General features: G+C 62.9%; 1 protein-coding gene across 8 annotated transcripts in view; it reads right to left on the bottom strand.

The window, feature by feature from the left end:
• Nucleotides 1-1,252: 1,252 nt before the first annotated feature.
• The window catches only part of LRP1 (LDL receptor related protein 1), an 87,486-nt gene continuing 75,023 nt past the window's right edge, over nt 1,253-13,715 (bottom strand). For all 8 annotated transcript variants that reach the window (XM_072031914.1, XM_038171503.2, XM_072031910.1 and 5 more), the window contains 26 exons: nt 13,301-13,417; nt 13,072-13,191; nt 12,400-12,522; nt 11,926-12,051; nt 11,568-11,684; nt 9,700-9,806; nt 9,334-9,466; nt 8,856-8,975; nt 8,311-8,433; nt 7,944-8,087; nt 7,725-7,859; nt 7,351-7,470; nt 6,820-7,091; nt 6,553-6,731; nt 6,202-6,308; nt 5,890-6,006; nt 5,323-5,499; nt 4,867-5,007; nt 4,605-4,778; nt 4,365-4,526; nt 3,980-4,154; nt 3,519-3,623; nt 3,190-3,254; nt 2,892-2,979; nt 2,583-2,727; nt 1,253-2,306 (listed from right to left, as the gene is read on the bottom strand). In XM_072031914.1, coding sequence (XP_071888015.1) covers nt 2,166-2,306; nt 2,583-2,727; nt 2,892-2,979; nt 3,190-3,254; nt 3,519-3,623; nt 3,980-4,154; nt 4,365-4,526; nt 4,605-4,778; nt 4,867-5,007; nt 5,323-5,499; nt 5,890-6,006; nt 6,202-6,308; nt 6,553-6,731; nt 6,820-7,091; nt 7,351-7,470; nt 7,725-7,859; nt 7,944-8,087; nt 8,311-8,433; nt 8,856-8,975; nt 9,334-9,466; nt 9,700-9,806; nt 11,568-11,684; nt 11,926-12,051; nt 12,400-12,522; nt 13,072-13,191; nt 13,301-13,417 — 3,533 coding nt within the window. In that variant the 3' untranslated portion in view covers nt 1,253-2,165. The remainder of the gene's footprint in view (nt 2,307-2,582; nt 2,728-2,891; nt 2,980-3,189; nt 3,255-3,518; nt 3,624-3,979; nt 4,155-4,364; nt 4,527-4,604; nt 4,779-4,866; nt 5,008-5,322; nt 5,500-5,889; nt 6,007-6,201; nt 6,309-6,552; nt 6,732-6,819; nt 7,092-7,350; nt 7,471-7,724; nt 7,860-7,943; nt 8,088-8,310; nt 8,434-8,855; nt 8,976-9,333; nt 9,467-9,699; nt 9,807-11,567; nt 11,685-11,925; nt 12,052-12,399; nt 12,523-13,071; nt 13,192-13,300; nt 13,418-13,715) is intronic.

Raw genomic sequence — 13,715 nt, forward strand, 5'->3', positions numbered from 1 at the left:
CGAGGAACAGGGAGAGGGAGCGGAATGAAGGCGAGCGCCGGAGAAAGGCGAGGGCAGCGCTGGTGCATGCCCCATGCAGCCCCCCCCCGCCCAATGCAGCCCCCCCGCCAGCCCCATACGTTCCCTTTAGCAGCCCCCCAGCCTTGCCAGCCCCCCCCCCCCAGCAGCCCTGGGCAGGGGGCACCCAGCACCCTACTGGGGCTCCCAGGCCCTCGCCCTGCCTCGGGTCCATCCTCAGACCCCCCCAGCACCATCTCCTGCTATGACCCCACAGCAGACCCCCCCCCGCCGGGCACCCCCTGTGCTGTCCCCTGGATGCTGCCTTCGCCCCCTGCCTCACCCCCCTGGCCAAGGGGGGGTTTGGGGTGGCTGGGGGCTGCGTGGGGCCGACCCCAGCCCCTGCCCTGCTCCTGGGAGCCTCGCCTGGGCCCCCCCCGGGAGTCTCACCAGGGGTCTCAGGCAGGGCTCTAGCCCCCCCCCCGCCCCCCCACCCCCAGTCCCTCTCCCACCCAAGTAACAGCCCTAAGAGCTGTGGAAGGGCAGGGGCAAGGCGAGGGGAGACGAGCGAAGGGCTAAAAAATATATATATGCATTGAATTGGAAGAAAAAGAAGAAAAAAAAAAAGGGGGGGGGGAACGGGGGAGGAAAAAAAAAAAAAAAAAAAAAAAAAAAAAAAAAACCTCTGGAGGAGATACAAGAAACCGATAAGTGAACAAAGAGCCGGGATGGAAATAGATCTGAGGGTCGGGCCGCGCCGGATCCTGTAGCGGGGCTCGGGGCCTTCAAAGGCAGCTGCGGAGCCGGGGGGGGGGCCGGGGGGGGCCGCGGCCGCCTCTGTCCTGCTCCGCTCCCCACGCGTGGGGGGGTGAAAGATCCGCGAGGATAGGGGTGGGAGGGGGGGGGGATAAGGTGGGGTAGGGGGGAAGGTCTGCACAGGGGTCTGCAAACGCTGGGGGGGGGGGGGGGGCACGCAGCCCCCCCCAATTTCTCCCCCCCCCCCCCAGCTTCGTTCCCGAGGGCGGCGGCGCCACCTGGCGGTAGGAGGGGGGCGCAGCGCCCCGCCGGGGGGCTCGGGGAGCTGGGACCCCCCCTGCAGCGGGGACCCCCCCCCCCAAAGCAGCGGGGGGCACACACGAGCCCCCTTCCCTCTCCCTCCCTCCCCCCCCCCAGCAGCCACAGCCCCGGCAGGATGTGCCCGCAGCCCCCCCGAACCCCCCCCCCCCCCCATTGCCACCAAGCAGGAGCCTGCGCGTCAGTTTTTACAAATTTTATTTATAACAATATCTGTTTTGTTTAGTTGTAAAGTAATCCAGCAAAAATTATTAAAACATTTCCCCCCAATAAAAGGATGGGGTCGCCCCCTGCCCTCCCCCCACATGCGTTTATTTATTTCTACTATAAAAGCTAGGTCATTTCCATGGTTTGTTTGTGTTTTTTTTTTTTATGTTTTTGTTTTTTTTTTTTTTTTCTTTTTCCTGTTAAAAAATGTGCATGTCGGAGAGCAGGCGAGGTGGGGGGTGGTGCCAGAGCGAGGTGGGGGACCCTGCGCCGCAGCGGGGCTGGGGGGGCTTCGTCCCCGTCCCCCTGTAACAGTCGGGCAGAGCCAGAAGGGGCCGAGATGCTGGGGAGCAGCGGAGAGAAAGGGGGGAAAGGGGAGCAGCGTGGTGGGGGGGGGGGTGGGCAAAAGAGGGGGTCTCAGGGGGGGCTGCGGGTGGGGGGGGGACTGGAGCCGAGAGCCGGGGTGGGCGCGGGCCCCGCTCTGCCCTCGCCGCCTGCGGCGGTTGCCCCATCCGCCGGTGGCCCCGCGAGCTCGTCCTCGGCCGTCCTCGTCCCGGCACCTTCGTGCCAAGCCCGTGCGGGGAAGGGGTGGGGGGGGGACACAGGGGGGTAGCGGGGGAAGGGAGGGGGGGGGCCCCCGATGTCGAGAAATTTCAACTAAACCAAAGCCGGATCTGGCAACGAAGAGGCGCTGAGGCCAGGTGCTGGGGAATATACAGGTAATAATACTGCTCACATAGAAAAGTAATAATCCTTCATTTGTACATTTATACAGTGGCTCTCGGCTCCCCCCCGCCCCCTGCCCGCCCCCCCCCCCCCCCACCCCATCCCCTCCGCCATGGGTGTCTGTGCCAGGCCAGCAGCGGCCCCTCGCCCCCGCGCCGTCCCTACGCCAGGGGGTCCGCCAGGTCATCGTCTGCGCCCCGCGACAGCAGCTCCCGCTTCTCGTCCGTGCTGGCCAGCGAGTTGCGGCTGTTGTGGGCACCCATGTACAGCGTGGCGTAGACGGGGTTGGTGAAGTTGGTGGGCTGCGGAGAGGAGGGGGGCGCAGGTCAGGAGGGGGCACAGACACCCCCTCCCCAGCACAGCTGGTCCCGGAGGGGACCCTCGCCCCAGGGTGCCAGGCACAACGGCCTCGGTGCAAGCCTGAACTGGCAGCAGTGCTGTCAAGGCTGTGGCTGTCACCATCCGTCCCCAAACTGTCCCTGAGCCCCCCAACCTCCTCTGCACAGAGGGCAGCCCCCTCTCAGGCTGGTCTCGCACACCCAAGGGCCCTCCTGAGCCACGCAGACCCTGCTCCGCACCTTGTCAGGGTCCAGGGCAAAGTCAGCGTCCAGCAGCTCCCCCACGTCGTCGTCGGGCTCCCCCTCGTACATCTTGTAGGTGGGGTTCCCGATCTCCACGTTCATGGCACCGTTCGTCATCCGCTGGTGCTGGAAGCCCTTGGCGCTGGGGAGGGCACAAAACACGGGGTCAGGGCGCAAGGTGCAGCAAAGGGGCCTAGATCCCCCCAGCAGCCCCTCCTGCTTGTTTGAACCACGCAGCCAAGGCGTTTTCAAGCCCGTCTCGGCTCAGTAACAATCCATCAGGACCCCTGGAGTGCCCCCACTCACCCCTTAATCCTCCACTTGTACCAGACAAAAGCCACCACGGTGAGGAGGATCAGCAGCAGCAGGATGGGGATGATGATGGAGGCCGTTCCTGCAGGACAAGGGAATTTGTGCAGGTGCTGGTCAAGGTGTGTGGCAGCTGACACCGTCCCCATGGGTCAGAGCTGGAGCAGGAGCACCCCATCCCCACCCGGAGAATGGGGCTCAGGAGCACCCCCCAAGCTGGGAGGGGGGTACAGGCTTCTCGTCCCGACCCCCACCCTGGGGCTGAGCCTCCCAGGGCAGGGCGTGCTGTACGTACGGTTGCTCTGCTGCTCGCTGACGATGAAATCCTCGCAACGCGTCCCAGTCATCCCCACCGGGCACCTGAGAGCACGGGGAGAGCAGCGGGGTTAGCGGGGGGCAGGACATCATGCGGGGGGGTGGGGGCGAGAGGTGGGGCACAGACCTGTGGGTCAGGGGGTGGTTGGATGGAAAGGGGGGGGGGGGGGGGGGCACAGATTGGGGTCTGTCAGTCATGTGCTCCCTGTGCTTAGGGGGCAAGAAAATAATCCTTCACCCTCCCTGGAGACCTTGGGGCCCACCCATAGCCCCCCATAAGCACTGTGGCCAGCCCCCAGCTCTGCTTACAGGCACTCGGGCAGCTGCGTTTTGTCGCTGATGGAGCAGGTCCCGCCGTGCATGCAGTAGTCATCACAGGTCAGGCAGCTGGGAGCTATCTTGCCATCGGGGCAGCTGTGGGGCAGAGCGGATCAGGACGCAGGCACCCACGAGCTCCCCTCTGCCCTGCACCTGCCCCACAGTGCCCCAGACTCTGCTGGCACCGCACAGGGCCGTGCTGTGCCATGCCCGTGGCTGCTGGGTCACCAGGATGGGCCCGGGCAGACCCCTCCACCACTGCGCCCCATCACCCTGAGGGCTCCCACCGATCTGAGCTGCCCTTCAACAGCCAGACCCCAATTACTGAACCAGCACCTCGCAGCCGTGGCCGTGCCCGGATGATCCGGCCACAGGATACAAGTTCCTTCTTGGGTCTCCGTGCCCACCCAACCCCTCTCCCTCCTTTTGAGTTCACCAGCCCTGGCACGTACATGCAGGACACTTCTCCGTTCTGCTTGTTGATGCTGCACTTGCCCTCCTGGCACCGGGAGCATTTGTTCTCCTGGCACTGGGCGCCCTCGAACTGCGGGGGGCAGCGGCACTGCTTGACGCCGCTGGCCGTCATCTGGCACACCCCCTCGTTCTCACAGTAGTCGAAGCACTGCCCTGCAGGGGATAGCAGAGCCAGGGTGGGTGGGGGGCAGCCCCACGCTGGCCCCCTTGAGACCGACCGCAAGGCTGCTCACCACCCTGCTCACCCACAGAGCACCCCACCGCCCCGCAACCCCTGGAGAGCATCCCCCAGGAGAGCGGTGCCGCCCAGCGGTCCCCAATTCCCGGGTGCTGTCCCCAGCCGCCCTCGCGAGCAGCACTCACGGTACTGGCAGCGGTCCCCGATGAAGGAGGGCAGGCAGCGGCAGTTGGGCTGGTTGCCCTGGTTGACCGTGCAGCTGCCGTTGTTGAGGCAGTAGTCGGTGCACACTTGCTGGTTGCACCGGGGCCCCGTGAAGCCGGTGGGGCAGCGACAGGTTGGCATGCCTGAGAAAAGAGCTGTCAGGGCGCCGCTCCGCTGGCCCGTCCACCCAGGACCAGCCCGGCCCCCGCAGCAGCCCTCACCTGATGGGGAGGCAGCGCACATGCCCCCGTTCTGGCAGTAGTCCCAGCACTGGTTGATCTGGCACTTCTCGCCGTTGTAGCGCGGCTGGCACCGGCACTTGGCCTGCTTGCGGGCGTTGAGGAAGCAGCTGCCCCCGTTCAGGCACACCAGGTCGCAGGTGTCGGTGGTGGGCACTGGGGGCGAGGGGGGGAGGTGAGTGGGGCCATGCCGTGCCGCCCTGGGGCAGCCCCCAGCCTCCTCCTGGCCCCTGGGACCACTCACCGACGGCAGAGGCGGTGGGCGAGGGGATGACCACGCAGGTGCCGTTGTCCAGGCGCTTGCCGTTGGGGCAGGTGCAGACGGGGCCGCTGGGGCTCAGCAGGCAGAGCCACTCGCACTTCTTACGGTCGCAAGGGTTGGTCACTGTGGGGGGGACAGAAGGGATGACGTGGGGTGAGGCACGGCAAGCTGTCCTGGCACCCTCCTGGCAAACAGCCCCCAAACAACCCCATCTCCCAGTGCCTTCAGGCCACCAACCGATAGCTTTCCAGTGCGCCTGGGTAGGCCCTGTCCCACGTGAACCCCCTGCTTTGCCAACCAAGGGGCCCCCACTCTCCCACCCTGGCCATATAAACTGCTCAAGAAATGCTGAGTCCTCTGCCAGCGCTCCCCTCGTCCTTTCTGTGCCTGAAAGGACGCATCCTGCCCCAGACCAAGGGCCTGAGGCCCGACACGCACCCTCCGGCTGCTTGTACTGGTGGTAGAGCACAACGTCGGTGGCGTGATTGAGGCCCGACGTCAGGTTGGTGACAGACTTGTGCCCGAACTTGTGGATCTTGAAGATGCGGTTGTTGATGTAGGTGACACCATAGATGTAGTCCTCAAAGATGTCAATGCTGAAGGGATGGCTCAGCCCTGGGGAAGTGAAGAGAGGACACGAGCAGTCAGAGGTGGCTCAGGAGCTGACAGCACAGCTGGCCAGTCGCTGCCTTGGACAGGGATGATGGATTTTGGATGGATTTTGGGCTAGGGCCTCCCACCCTGTACAAGGCAGGCAGCAGGGAGGACAGCAGTGTCAGCAGGCTCTGGTCCTGCTGTGGAACATTTAACGAGTAAGATCTGTGCTCACTACTGTTTGCTGAGCATCCCTGATCAGTGCTAGGGGATTGTCCTGCTCCCAAGCCAGGTCACAAGCCAGGTCATGGGCCCCCAGGGAGCCTCGTGGGACTCCCAACCCAGGGACATCGACCTTGGCCAGATCAGCCTCTTCCCTGCTGCTCCAGGGGCTCTCGGGGTGCTGCTCACCTTTCTTGTTGTCAATGGCCACAACGGGGTCAGTGCCGTTGAGCCGGATGCTGCCGATGACGGAGAGCTTGGCGTCAGCCCAGTACAGCCGCTCGTTGTGGTAGTCCACGGCCAGGCCTGGTGCAAACACACCCCAGTGAGGGACAAGCCCGTAGCCCACCCAAAGCCCCTGCTGGCCAGCAGAGCCATCCGCCACCCTGCCATGCCTTCATGCCCTGTCCACGCCGGTCACAGGGCTCAGCTGTGTCCCCCTGCTGTATGCCAAGGCCTTTACCACCCCTTTTGCCCCTCCTGGCACCCATTTTTATTCACCTGTTGGCCACTGGATGTTGTCTTGCACCAGGGTCTCGCGCAGTGTCCCATCCATAGCGGCCGTCTCAATCTTGGGGTGATTGCCCCAGTCTGACCAGTACATGGTCCTGTGAAGGACACAGGCCGGTCATTCTCATTGGGGGAGTAAGGAGGGAAAGAGTAAAACAGTCCAACAGCCCATCAGAGAAACCCTCAGCCTTCTCTCAATGCCATCCTTGAGGGGCTAGCTGACTCCAGATACAACTCACGCTCCCAATGGGGCACAGGAAGCTTCTACCACGGAGGGCTTATTGGTAAGGGACTGGGGTGAGGACAGAGTAGAGAGGAAGTGAGAAAGGGCTGGAGTCTCACCCCCTAAGCGGGTCAACTACGATGGCGTGCGGCTCATCGATCATGCCTGAAATCAGCGTCTTGCGATTCTCGCCTTTCATCTGTGCCACTTCAATGACATCCCGCCCGGAGTCCGTCCAGTAGATGTTCCCAGCAACCCAGTCGATGGCGATACCCCGCGGCATCTTCAGCCCAGAGATCTGGGAAGGGCAGAAAGGAGGGAAGGGGTCAGGGCCGGACCCCAGCAGCCTGGCCACGTGCCTCCTGCCACGCGGGGACAGAGCTCACATTCAGGTGGGTGACGCCACCGTCGATCTGGCGCCGGTTGCGGTTGGAAGCGGTGGAGGCGGCAGAGGAGGCCGGCAGCTCGCAGTACGAGATCCTGCCCGTGTGCCAGTTGGTCCAGTAGATTTTGTTGCCCTTGACGTAGATGTCCATGGCATCGATGCGCACGTTCTCGTCACCCTGGAAGGCCGGCTCGTAGGCAGAGTTGGGGTTGAAGGGGTACATGCTCCGGATCTTGTTGTCATCCGCGATGTAGAGGATTTGGTGCTCTGAGCCTGCGGAGGAGGAGCTGTTAGTGCAGGACCGGGAGCCTGGGGCCAGCCCAGCTCTATGGTGGGGCATGGGACTGGGTCTCTCAGCACCCCTTTGGGCAAAAACAGACGGATAGGAGACCCCTGACAGGGCCAGGCTGAGCATCCCAGGAGGAAGGATGGGATGGATTCTCCCCAAGAGGCAGAGAATACAGGGGGAGGAGGAGAAGGAACGGGGGCTGGAAGACATAAAGACATGCTCAGGATTTGTGCAAGCCCCAACCTTCTGCCTTGCACATGTTGTCCGTCTTCATGAAGTTCTTGGCGCAGCTGCAGACATGGGAGCCTTTGGTGTTGTTGCAGAGCTGGGAGCAGGTCCCGAAGTGCAGGCACTCGTTGACATCTGGGCAGAGGGAAGATAGGGGTCACGGGGGGACCAGGAGGGTGTTTCCAAGCAAGGCCAGGTTCAGGCCCTCTCTGGGGGCTGTGCTGTGCTAGCAGGGCTCAGAGACCCCATCTCTGAGACCCCAGTGCCCCAAGGACACCGTTGGTGACACCCCCGCCACTCCAGGGATAGAAAGGGGCATCTTAGGGGTGAAAGCCAGCCGTAAACCCAACGGCCAGACCTCAAGTGCTCCCCAGCCGTGGTGGAAGTACCTTGACAGGAATTCTTGTCTGGCACCTTCTGAAAGCCTCTGCGGCACGTGCAGTACGAGGTGGGCTGCGACTGGATGCACTGGGCCTCATCTCCACACATGGTGGTGTTGGTCATGCAGTCGTACGACTTGTGGTCTGCGGTGGGAGACGCTGTCAGCACCCACCACCCCACAGCTCCCCACACATTCCCCCTCGGCACCCCCCCAGCTACCCACGCACCGTGGGAGCAGGACTTCTCATCAGAGCCATCTCCGCAGTCATCAAAGAAGTTGCAGCGGAGGTTGGCGCTGATGCACTTTTTGTTCTCACACAGGAACTCGTTCTTGTCCTGGCTGCAGCTCTTGGGCTTGGCCGTGGGGGACTCTGTGGGAGCACGGGCAGCAGCTGTGACGCTCTGCGGCCCTGGGCACCCGGCCCCACGGGTGCGACAGGGTGAGAGTGGCCAGGGCAGGGTCCCAGGATACTAGCGCTCGCCTCCCGATTTTTGGAAGAAGGAGGGGGGTGAAGCAAACACTATCGCCTGGGTTGAAGCCAGGGCCCTGCGAGGCCCAGCCCGAGGACAGCAGCCAACCCAGTCCGCACTCACCACAGTCCTTCTCATCCGTGTTGTCTCCACAGTTGTCGATGCCGTCGCACTGTCGACCGATCCACAGACATACCCGGTCGTTCTTGCAGCGGAACGGTCTGTTGGGGGGACACTGGAATTTCACTGCACCAGCAAACAGAAACAAACGGTGACGGTGAAAGGAGACGCCATAGCCAGGCTGTCACACTTGTCACAAGCTGCCGCTCGGCCTCTGCCCGATCCCAGAGTGGCCTGTCCCACAGGTGCGAGCAGGCTCCGGAGACTAAAGCAAAGAGACTGAAGCAAAGACAACCATCCGTCGCCGGCCCGCGCCGCGGGAAGGCTCAGCCTCTCTGCCCTGTCCTCCCCCAGCCCCAGCTCTCTGCAAGGCAGCTCTGGAGCAGAGCCTCCCCCCAACCCTGTCCTCCTGGCACAGCTGGAGGTGCCAAGGAGAGGTGCCCAAGCCCCTCGGGGTGCCAGCTCCGGCAATGCCTCCCTTCACTGGCTGGCGGGTGCCAGGGCGACTGCACACCAGGAGCGGGGAAAGGCAAGGCAACGTCACTCACAGCACTCCTCGGGGTTTTCGTCTGAGTTATCCCCACAGTCGTCCTCCCCATCACACTTCCAGGCCAGGGGCTTGCACAGCGTGTTGTTGCACTGGAACTCGTCCAGGGGGCAGGTGCGAACTGCAGGACAGCACGGGGCAGGAAGGAAGCCACACATGAGCCGGCAGTGTCCGGGTGCTGCCCCTCCTGCTTCCAGCACAGCTGGGGACCCTGAGGGGGCTGCGTACATGTCTGACCCCCCCACCCCACTGGAACTGGGCTTAGTGGTGCTGGCACCAGCACTGAGGGGAGATCTGGTGTTTGACAGGACCCTGCTGCGATGGCCAACCTGCACTGCTGCTGCCAACCCCACAGCCACAGCACGGGCAGACAGCAGCCCCATCACAAGCCTTGCGACCACCCCACAGGGATATGGGGCACAGGGCGGGGGGCACGACCAGCAAAGGGGGCAGGAGGAGCGGCACAGCACCACCCTTACCTCCAGTGCCGCAGTCTTCCTCGTCAGTGCCGTCCATGCAGTCGGCGTCAGCATCACAGCGCCAGCGCATGGGGATGCAGTGCCCGTTCTTGCACTGGAACTGGTCGAACTCGCAGCGGGGCGTGCAGTCTTTCTGCAGCGGAAAGGTTGGGGACAGAGGTCAGCAGGGACAGCCCCCACCGTGGCAGGCTCCTGCCCCGTGGCTGCAGCCAGGAGCAGGCCCTCAGACCCCGGCTCTCCAGGTACTGGGGCTGCCTCGCAACGTGAGGGGGACCAGTGGCAGATCCGGGGGATGTGGCCCCGCTCCCACATGCAGGCAGGGAGGTGGGGGTGCTGGCAGAGACCCCCCCCCCCCCAGCACCGTACCTCATCGGAGCCATCCGCGCAGTCGTGGTCCCCGTCGCACTTCCACCTGCCTGCGATGCAGCGGCCATTGGCACACGAGAACTCGCTCTCCGAGCAGGGCCGAGGTGCTGGGGACAGACAGGAGGGGGGAGACCCCTGAGCACAGGCTGCGGGGGTGGCAGGGCACCCTGGCTGACTGTCGGAGGGGGAACAGGACGATAGGGAAACTCTTTGGTGCTGTGGCACTGGGGAGAGGGTGGGTGCGCAGTCGGCGGGCAGAGCCAAGACCCCTGCCCAGCTCCAGCCCAGGACTCCCTGCAGGGAATGGGGTCCACGGGGGGAACGCCACAGCCACACAGACCCGGTTGTGGCAGCTCCCTGCCGTGCCTGGTCCTCACACCATTCCCCCCAGGGCGCTGCTGCAGGAGGGGACACAGCGGAGCCCTGGCCAGGCCTGGCAGAGCCCCCATGCCTGCGCAGCCACTTTGCAGGGCGGTGGGGACAGAGCCCCCCGCTGGGCCAGCAGCTGGCACCGAGCTGATCTGCAGGACCACGGCACAGCGTGGTGTCCTGCCAGGGATGGCTCTTGGGACCTGTCCCCTCCCCAGTGGTGCAGGACGTGTCAGGGCAAACATCCCAGCTGGCTGGGAGAGCAGAAGCCGATAGGAGTGGATTTAGGGGCAGGGGGTGTACAGGCAGAGTAGAGGGGGCAGATGGGCACAGGTTTTGGGGCCAAGAACAAGCCATGCGTGGGTCCCAGTGGTGCCAGGGAGCAGGACTGGACCCATTCTGCCCACAGAACCAGTGGAGGGATGTGCTGGTGCTGCTGCTCTGTAAATCCACCTGGATTGGTCCAGTCCCAACCCCTCTGCCCTCACCTGGAACTTACTGTCTTCATTTTATTTGAAAGAGGCTGCACATGGAATTAAAAGATTTTGGCAGGAACCTACCTCTGAGCGCCCCATAACGACAGTGTGAAAATGGAGAAAAACATAAGATGAAGTGAAATGGCACAAACTCAAAAACACGACGTGAAAGCAACAAAAAAGAAAAAAAAAATTTACACCCTAGAGGCTTCAGGGAGACAGGGGCATGTGGGTGGCCTGGGGTGGCAGAAGAGGGGGCTGGGTCTGCCAGGACCCCCGGGGCCATCTGCAGACCCCAGTGCTGTCCCGCTGGGCTCTGGAGGGAAGGGATGGGGTTCCTGGCTGCCCGCAGCACCCCAAGGACTGTGTCACCCCCACAGACAGTCATGGTCCCCTGCTGCTCAACAGGACAGCGCTGGCACAGCTCTGCTAACAAGTGGCTGCTCATTAAGGGGCAGCCACAGCTTCTCCAAACCAGCTGTCTTCCTGCACCCCTAGACCAGGTTTGTGGTTTGGGTCCAGCTCATTCCAGACAGATCACATCTCCCCTCCAGAGGGCTGGGTGTTCGCACACCCGTGGGCAAACCACCTCAATGGGCACTGCCTGCCAAGCTGGAGCCAAGGCACAAGGTGATGGCATAAAGCTGAGCTGCTCCACGGCCAGCCCTGCTCCACCACGGGGATGTCCAGCAGGTGAGCGTGACCACACGATGGGCAGGACACTGCCACCCAAGAGGGTGCTGAGCTTCACCCCATGCCTTTCACCTGCTGCCACTTCTGGCCTCTCCCCAGTGCGGCCAGGAGCACCCGGGACCAAATTATCCAGACCTGTGGGGCCAGGAGGCTTCTACCCAAGGGCAGAAGGCTGCTCCCAGGGCTCCCCAGGTACCAGCCCCCAGCCAGGCCATGGCTCCCTCCCCATGTGGCAGCTGGGTCACTAGCAGATAGAGGGGCTGGGGGGACCTGCACTGCCCCCTCTGCACCGCGCTCCAGGGCTAGCGAAAGCTGGTGAGTGGCACGTACTGCAGCTCTCCTCATCCGAGTTGTCCCCGCAGTCGTTGTCATAGTCGCACTGCCAGCGCCCCGGCACGCAGCGGTTGTTCTTGCAGCGGAACTGGTAGGGCTCACAGGTGCGTTCATCTGGGGGGGGACAGGGACAGGCATCAGCATCACCCACGTGCACAAACGGGAGCAGGCGTGCCTGTTAGCAGGGCAGGCAGCGCTGCTCGCTGCTGGGCAGCTGCACCAGAAGCCTCCCTCCGACCCAGCCTCGCCCACACAATTTAGGAAAACGAATAGATCAAATGTCCCCAACACCCAGGGCAATCAGGAATCAGGACACGAGGCACCCTAAGGGTTGGTCTCCCCGGCCCTTGCTCACCGCATTCCTCCTTAGGCTCATCGGACCCATCCCCGCAGTCATCCTCTCCGTCACACTTCCAGCGCGCTGGGATGCACCTGCCCGAGTCCTTGCACCGGAATTCATCCACACCACAAGTCATTTGTGCTGGGGGCAGAAACAAGATGACACGCATATGGGGAGGGGAGATGGCATCGGCACTGCCCAGTCACATCTCCTTCCCGAACGCCTCGTCCCCGCAGCCCGGAGCTGCGCGCAGCACCCCTGCATGGTACAGACGGGGCAGGATGCCACCCGTTCGTGCAGTCCTCCGAGAGGAACATCTCGATGGGACAGATCCAGGCAGAGCCACATCACCCGCTGCCCACAGCACCTGCAGCTCTGCTGGGACTGAGCAGGGACCCAGCTCCCGCAGGCAGATGCACGCAGGCAACTGGCCACAGCGGAGCTCCTGGTGCCTGGAGCCACCCAGCCCTCTGCCCGCAGGCTGCTTACTGCAGTTGGCGGGTTCATCGGAGCCATCCACACAGTCGTTGTCCCGGTCACACACCCAGACGCGGGGGATGCAGCGCTTGGTGATGGCACACTGGAACTGGTTGGGGGCACAGGTCACCTCCGCTGCAGGGGGAGAGGCAGAATCAGGAGAGGCAGCGAGCAGGCAGGGCTCTGCCAGCCACTACCCCACAAAAACCACCCCGCAGTGCAGAGAGGCACACAGATGCTCTAGGAATCAAAGCAAAGCACCCAGACCTCCTTGGTGACCACGTGCACAGGAGGGATGGGGAAAAATGCCTTCTGATGGCCCCAAAGGGCTCCACTGCTCCTCGGGACAGAGCAGCTGCACGGAGATAAGGCAGGGAAGCAACAAGATCCCTCGGCCGTGCAGAAGGCTCGGTGCAAAGACATTGCAAATACTGAACTTGACACTCTGAGGGAGGTAAGGATTTGGTTTCTACTAGTAAATAGCAGCATCAGTAGGGGCTGCAGGGTGACAGTGGTCAGAAACTCTAAGCAGAGCAGGGTAAGGACAAAGCTCCATGCCCAGGGGTAGGATCACCCAGAAAGCCACTCTGCTGGTAAGGACAATACCCCAAGACACAGATCTGATGCAGCACTCCTCCCCCATGTAGGTTCCCCATCCTAAAGGCTAAACAGCTCCCCACTCACGGCAGTCCTTCTCGTCCTCGCCGTCACCACAGTTATCCTGACCGTTGCAGCGGAAAATGCCGGGGATGCAGCGGTTGGTGTTGGTGCATTTGAACTGGCTGGGCAGACACACGTGGATATCTGGGAAGAGAGGTCGCACCATCAGAAGCCGAGACAGCATCTCTGCTCTAATGGGGTGCCGCAGCCCTGCTGGGGTTTGAGGACCACGAGGTGGGGTGGGGAAACCTACCACAGTTGGCCTCGTCCGAGTTGTCCTGGCAGTCGTTGTCTCCATCACAGATGAAGGCTGGGTTGGTGCAGATCCCAGTAGAGCACTGGAACTGCCCTGGTCTGCACTTGAACTCAGCTGTGGGGAGAGGAGGATGGGGTGAAACATCTCTGGGGAACATTTTCAAGGCAAACCTTAACCTCCCCCTCTTCCCCCTTTGGGGCCCTTTGCAGGAACTCAGCAACCAGCATGCGGAACACTGGGCCCTGACGGCTGCAGAGCGAGCAGCAGCTGGCTGCTGCCTCCCATCGGGCTACACCTTGGGCAGGGAAAGTGAATTATTATGCTCCAGGCTCCATGAACAGGGTAACTTTCCCCTTTGCCAGCGCTGTCCCTCAGCCAGGACAGCAGCAGGGTTTTCAAGGACCAGTTGTGG

Source organism: Anas platyrhynchos, chromosome 34 (assembly GCF_047663525.1).
Source record: "Anas platyrhynchos isolate ZD024472 breed Pekin duck chromosome 34, IASCAAS_PekinDuck_T2T, whole genome shotgun sequence".
NCBI classification, from domain to species: Eukaryota; Metazoa; Chordata; class Aves; order Anseriformes; family Anatidae; genus Anas; species Anas platyrhynchos.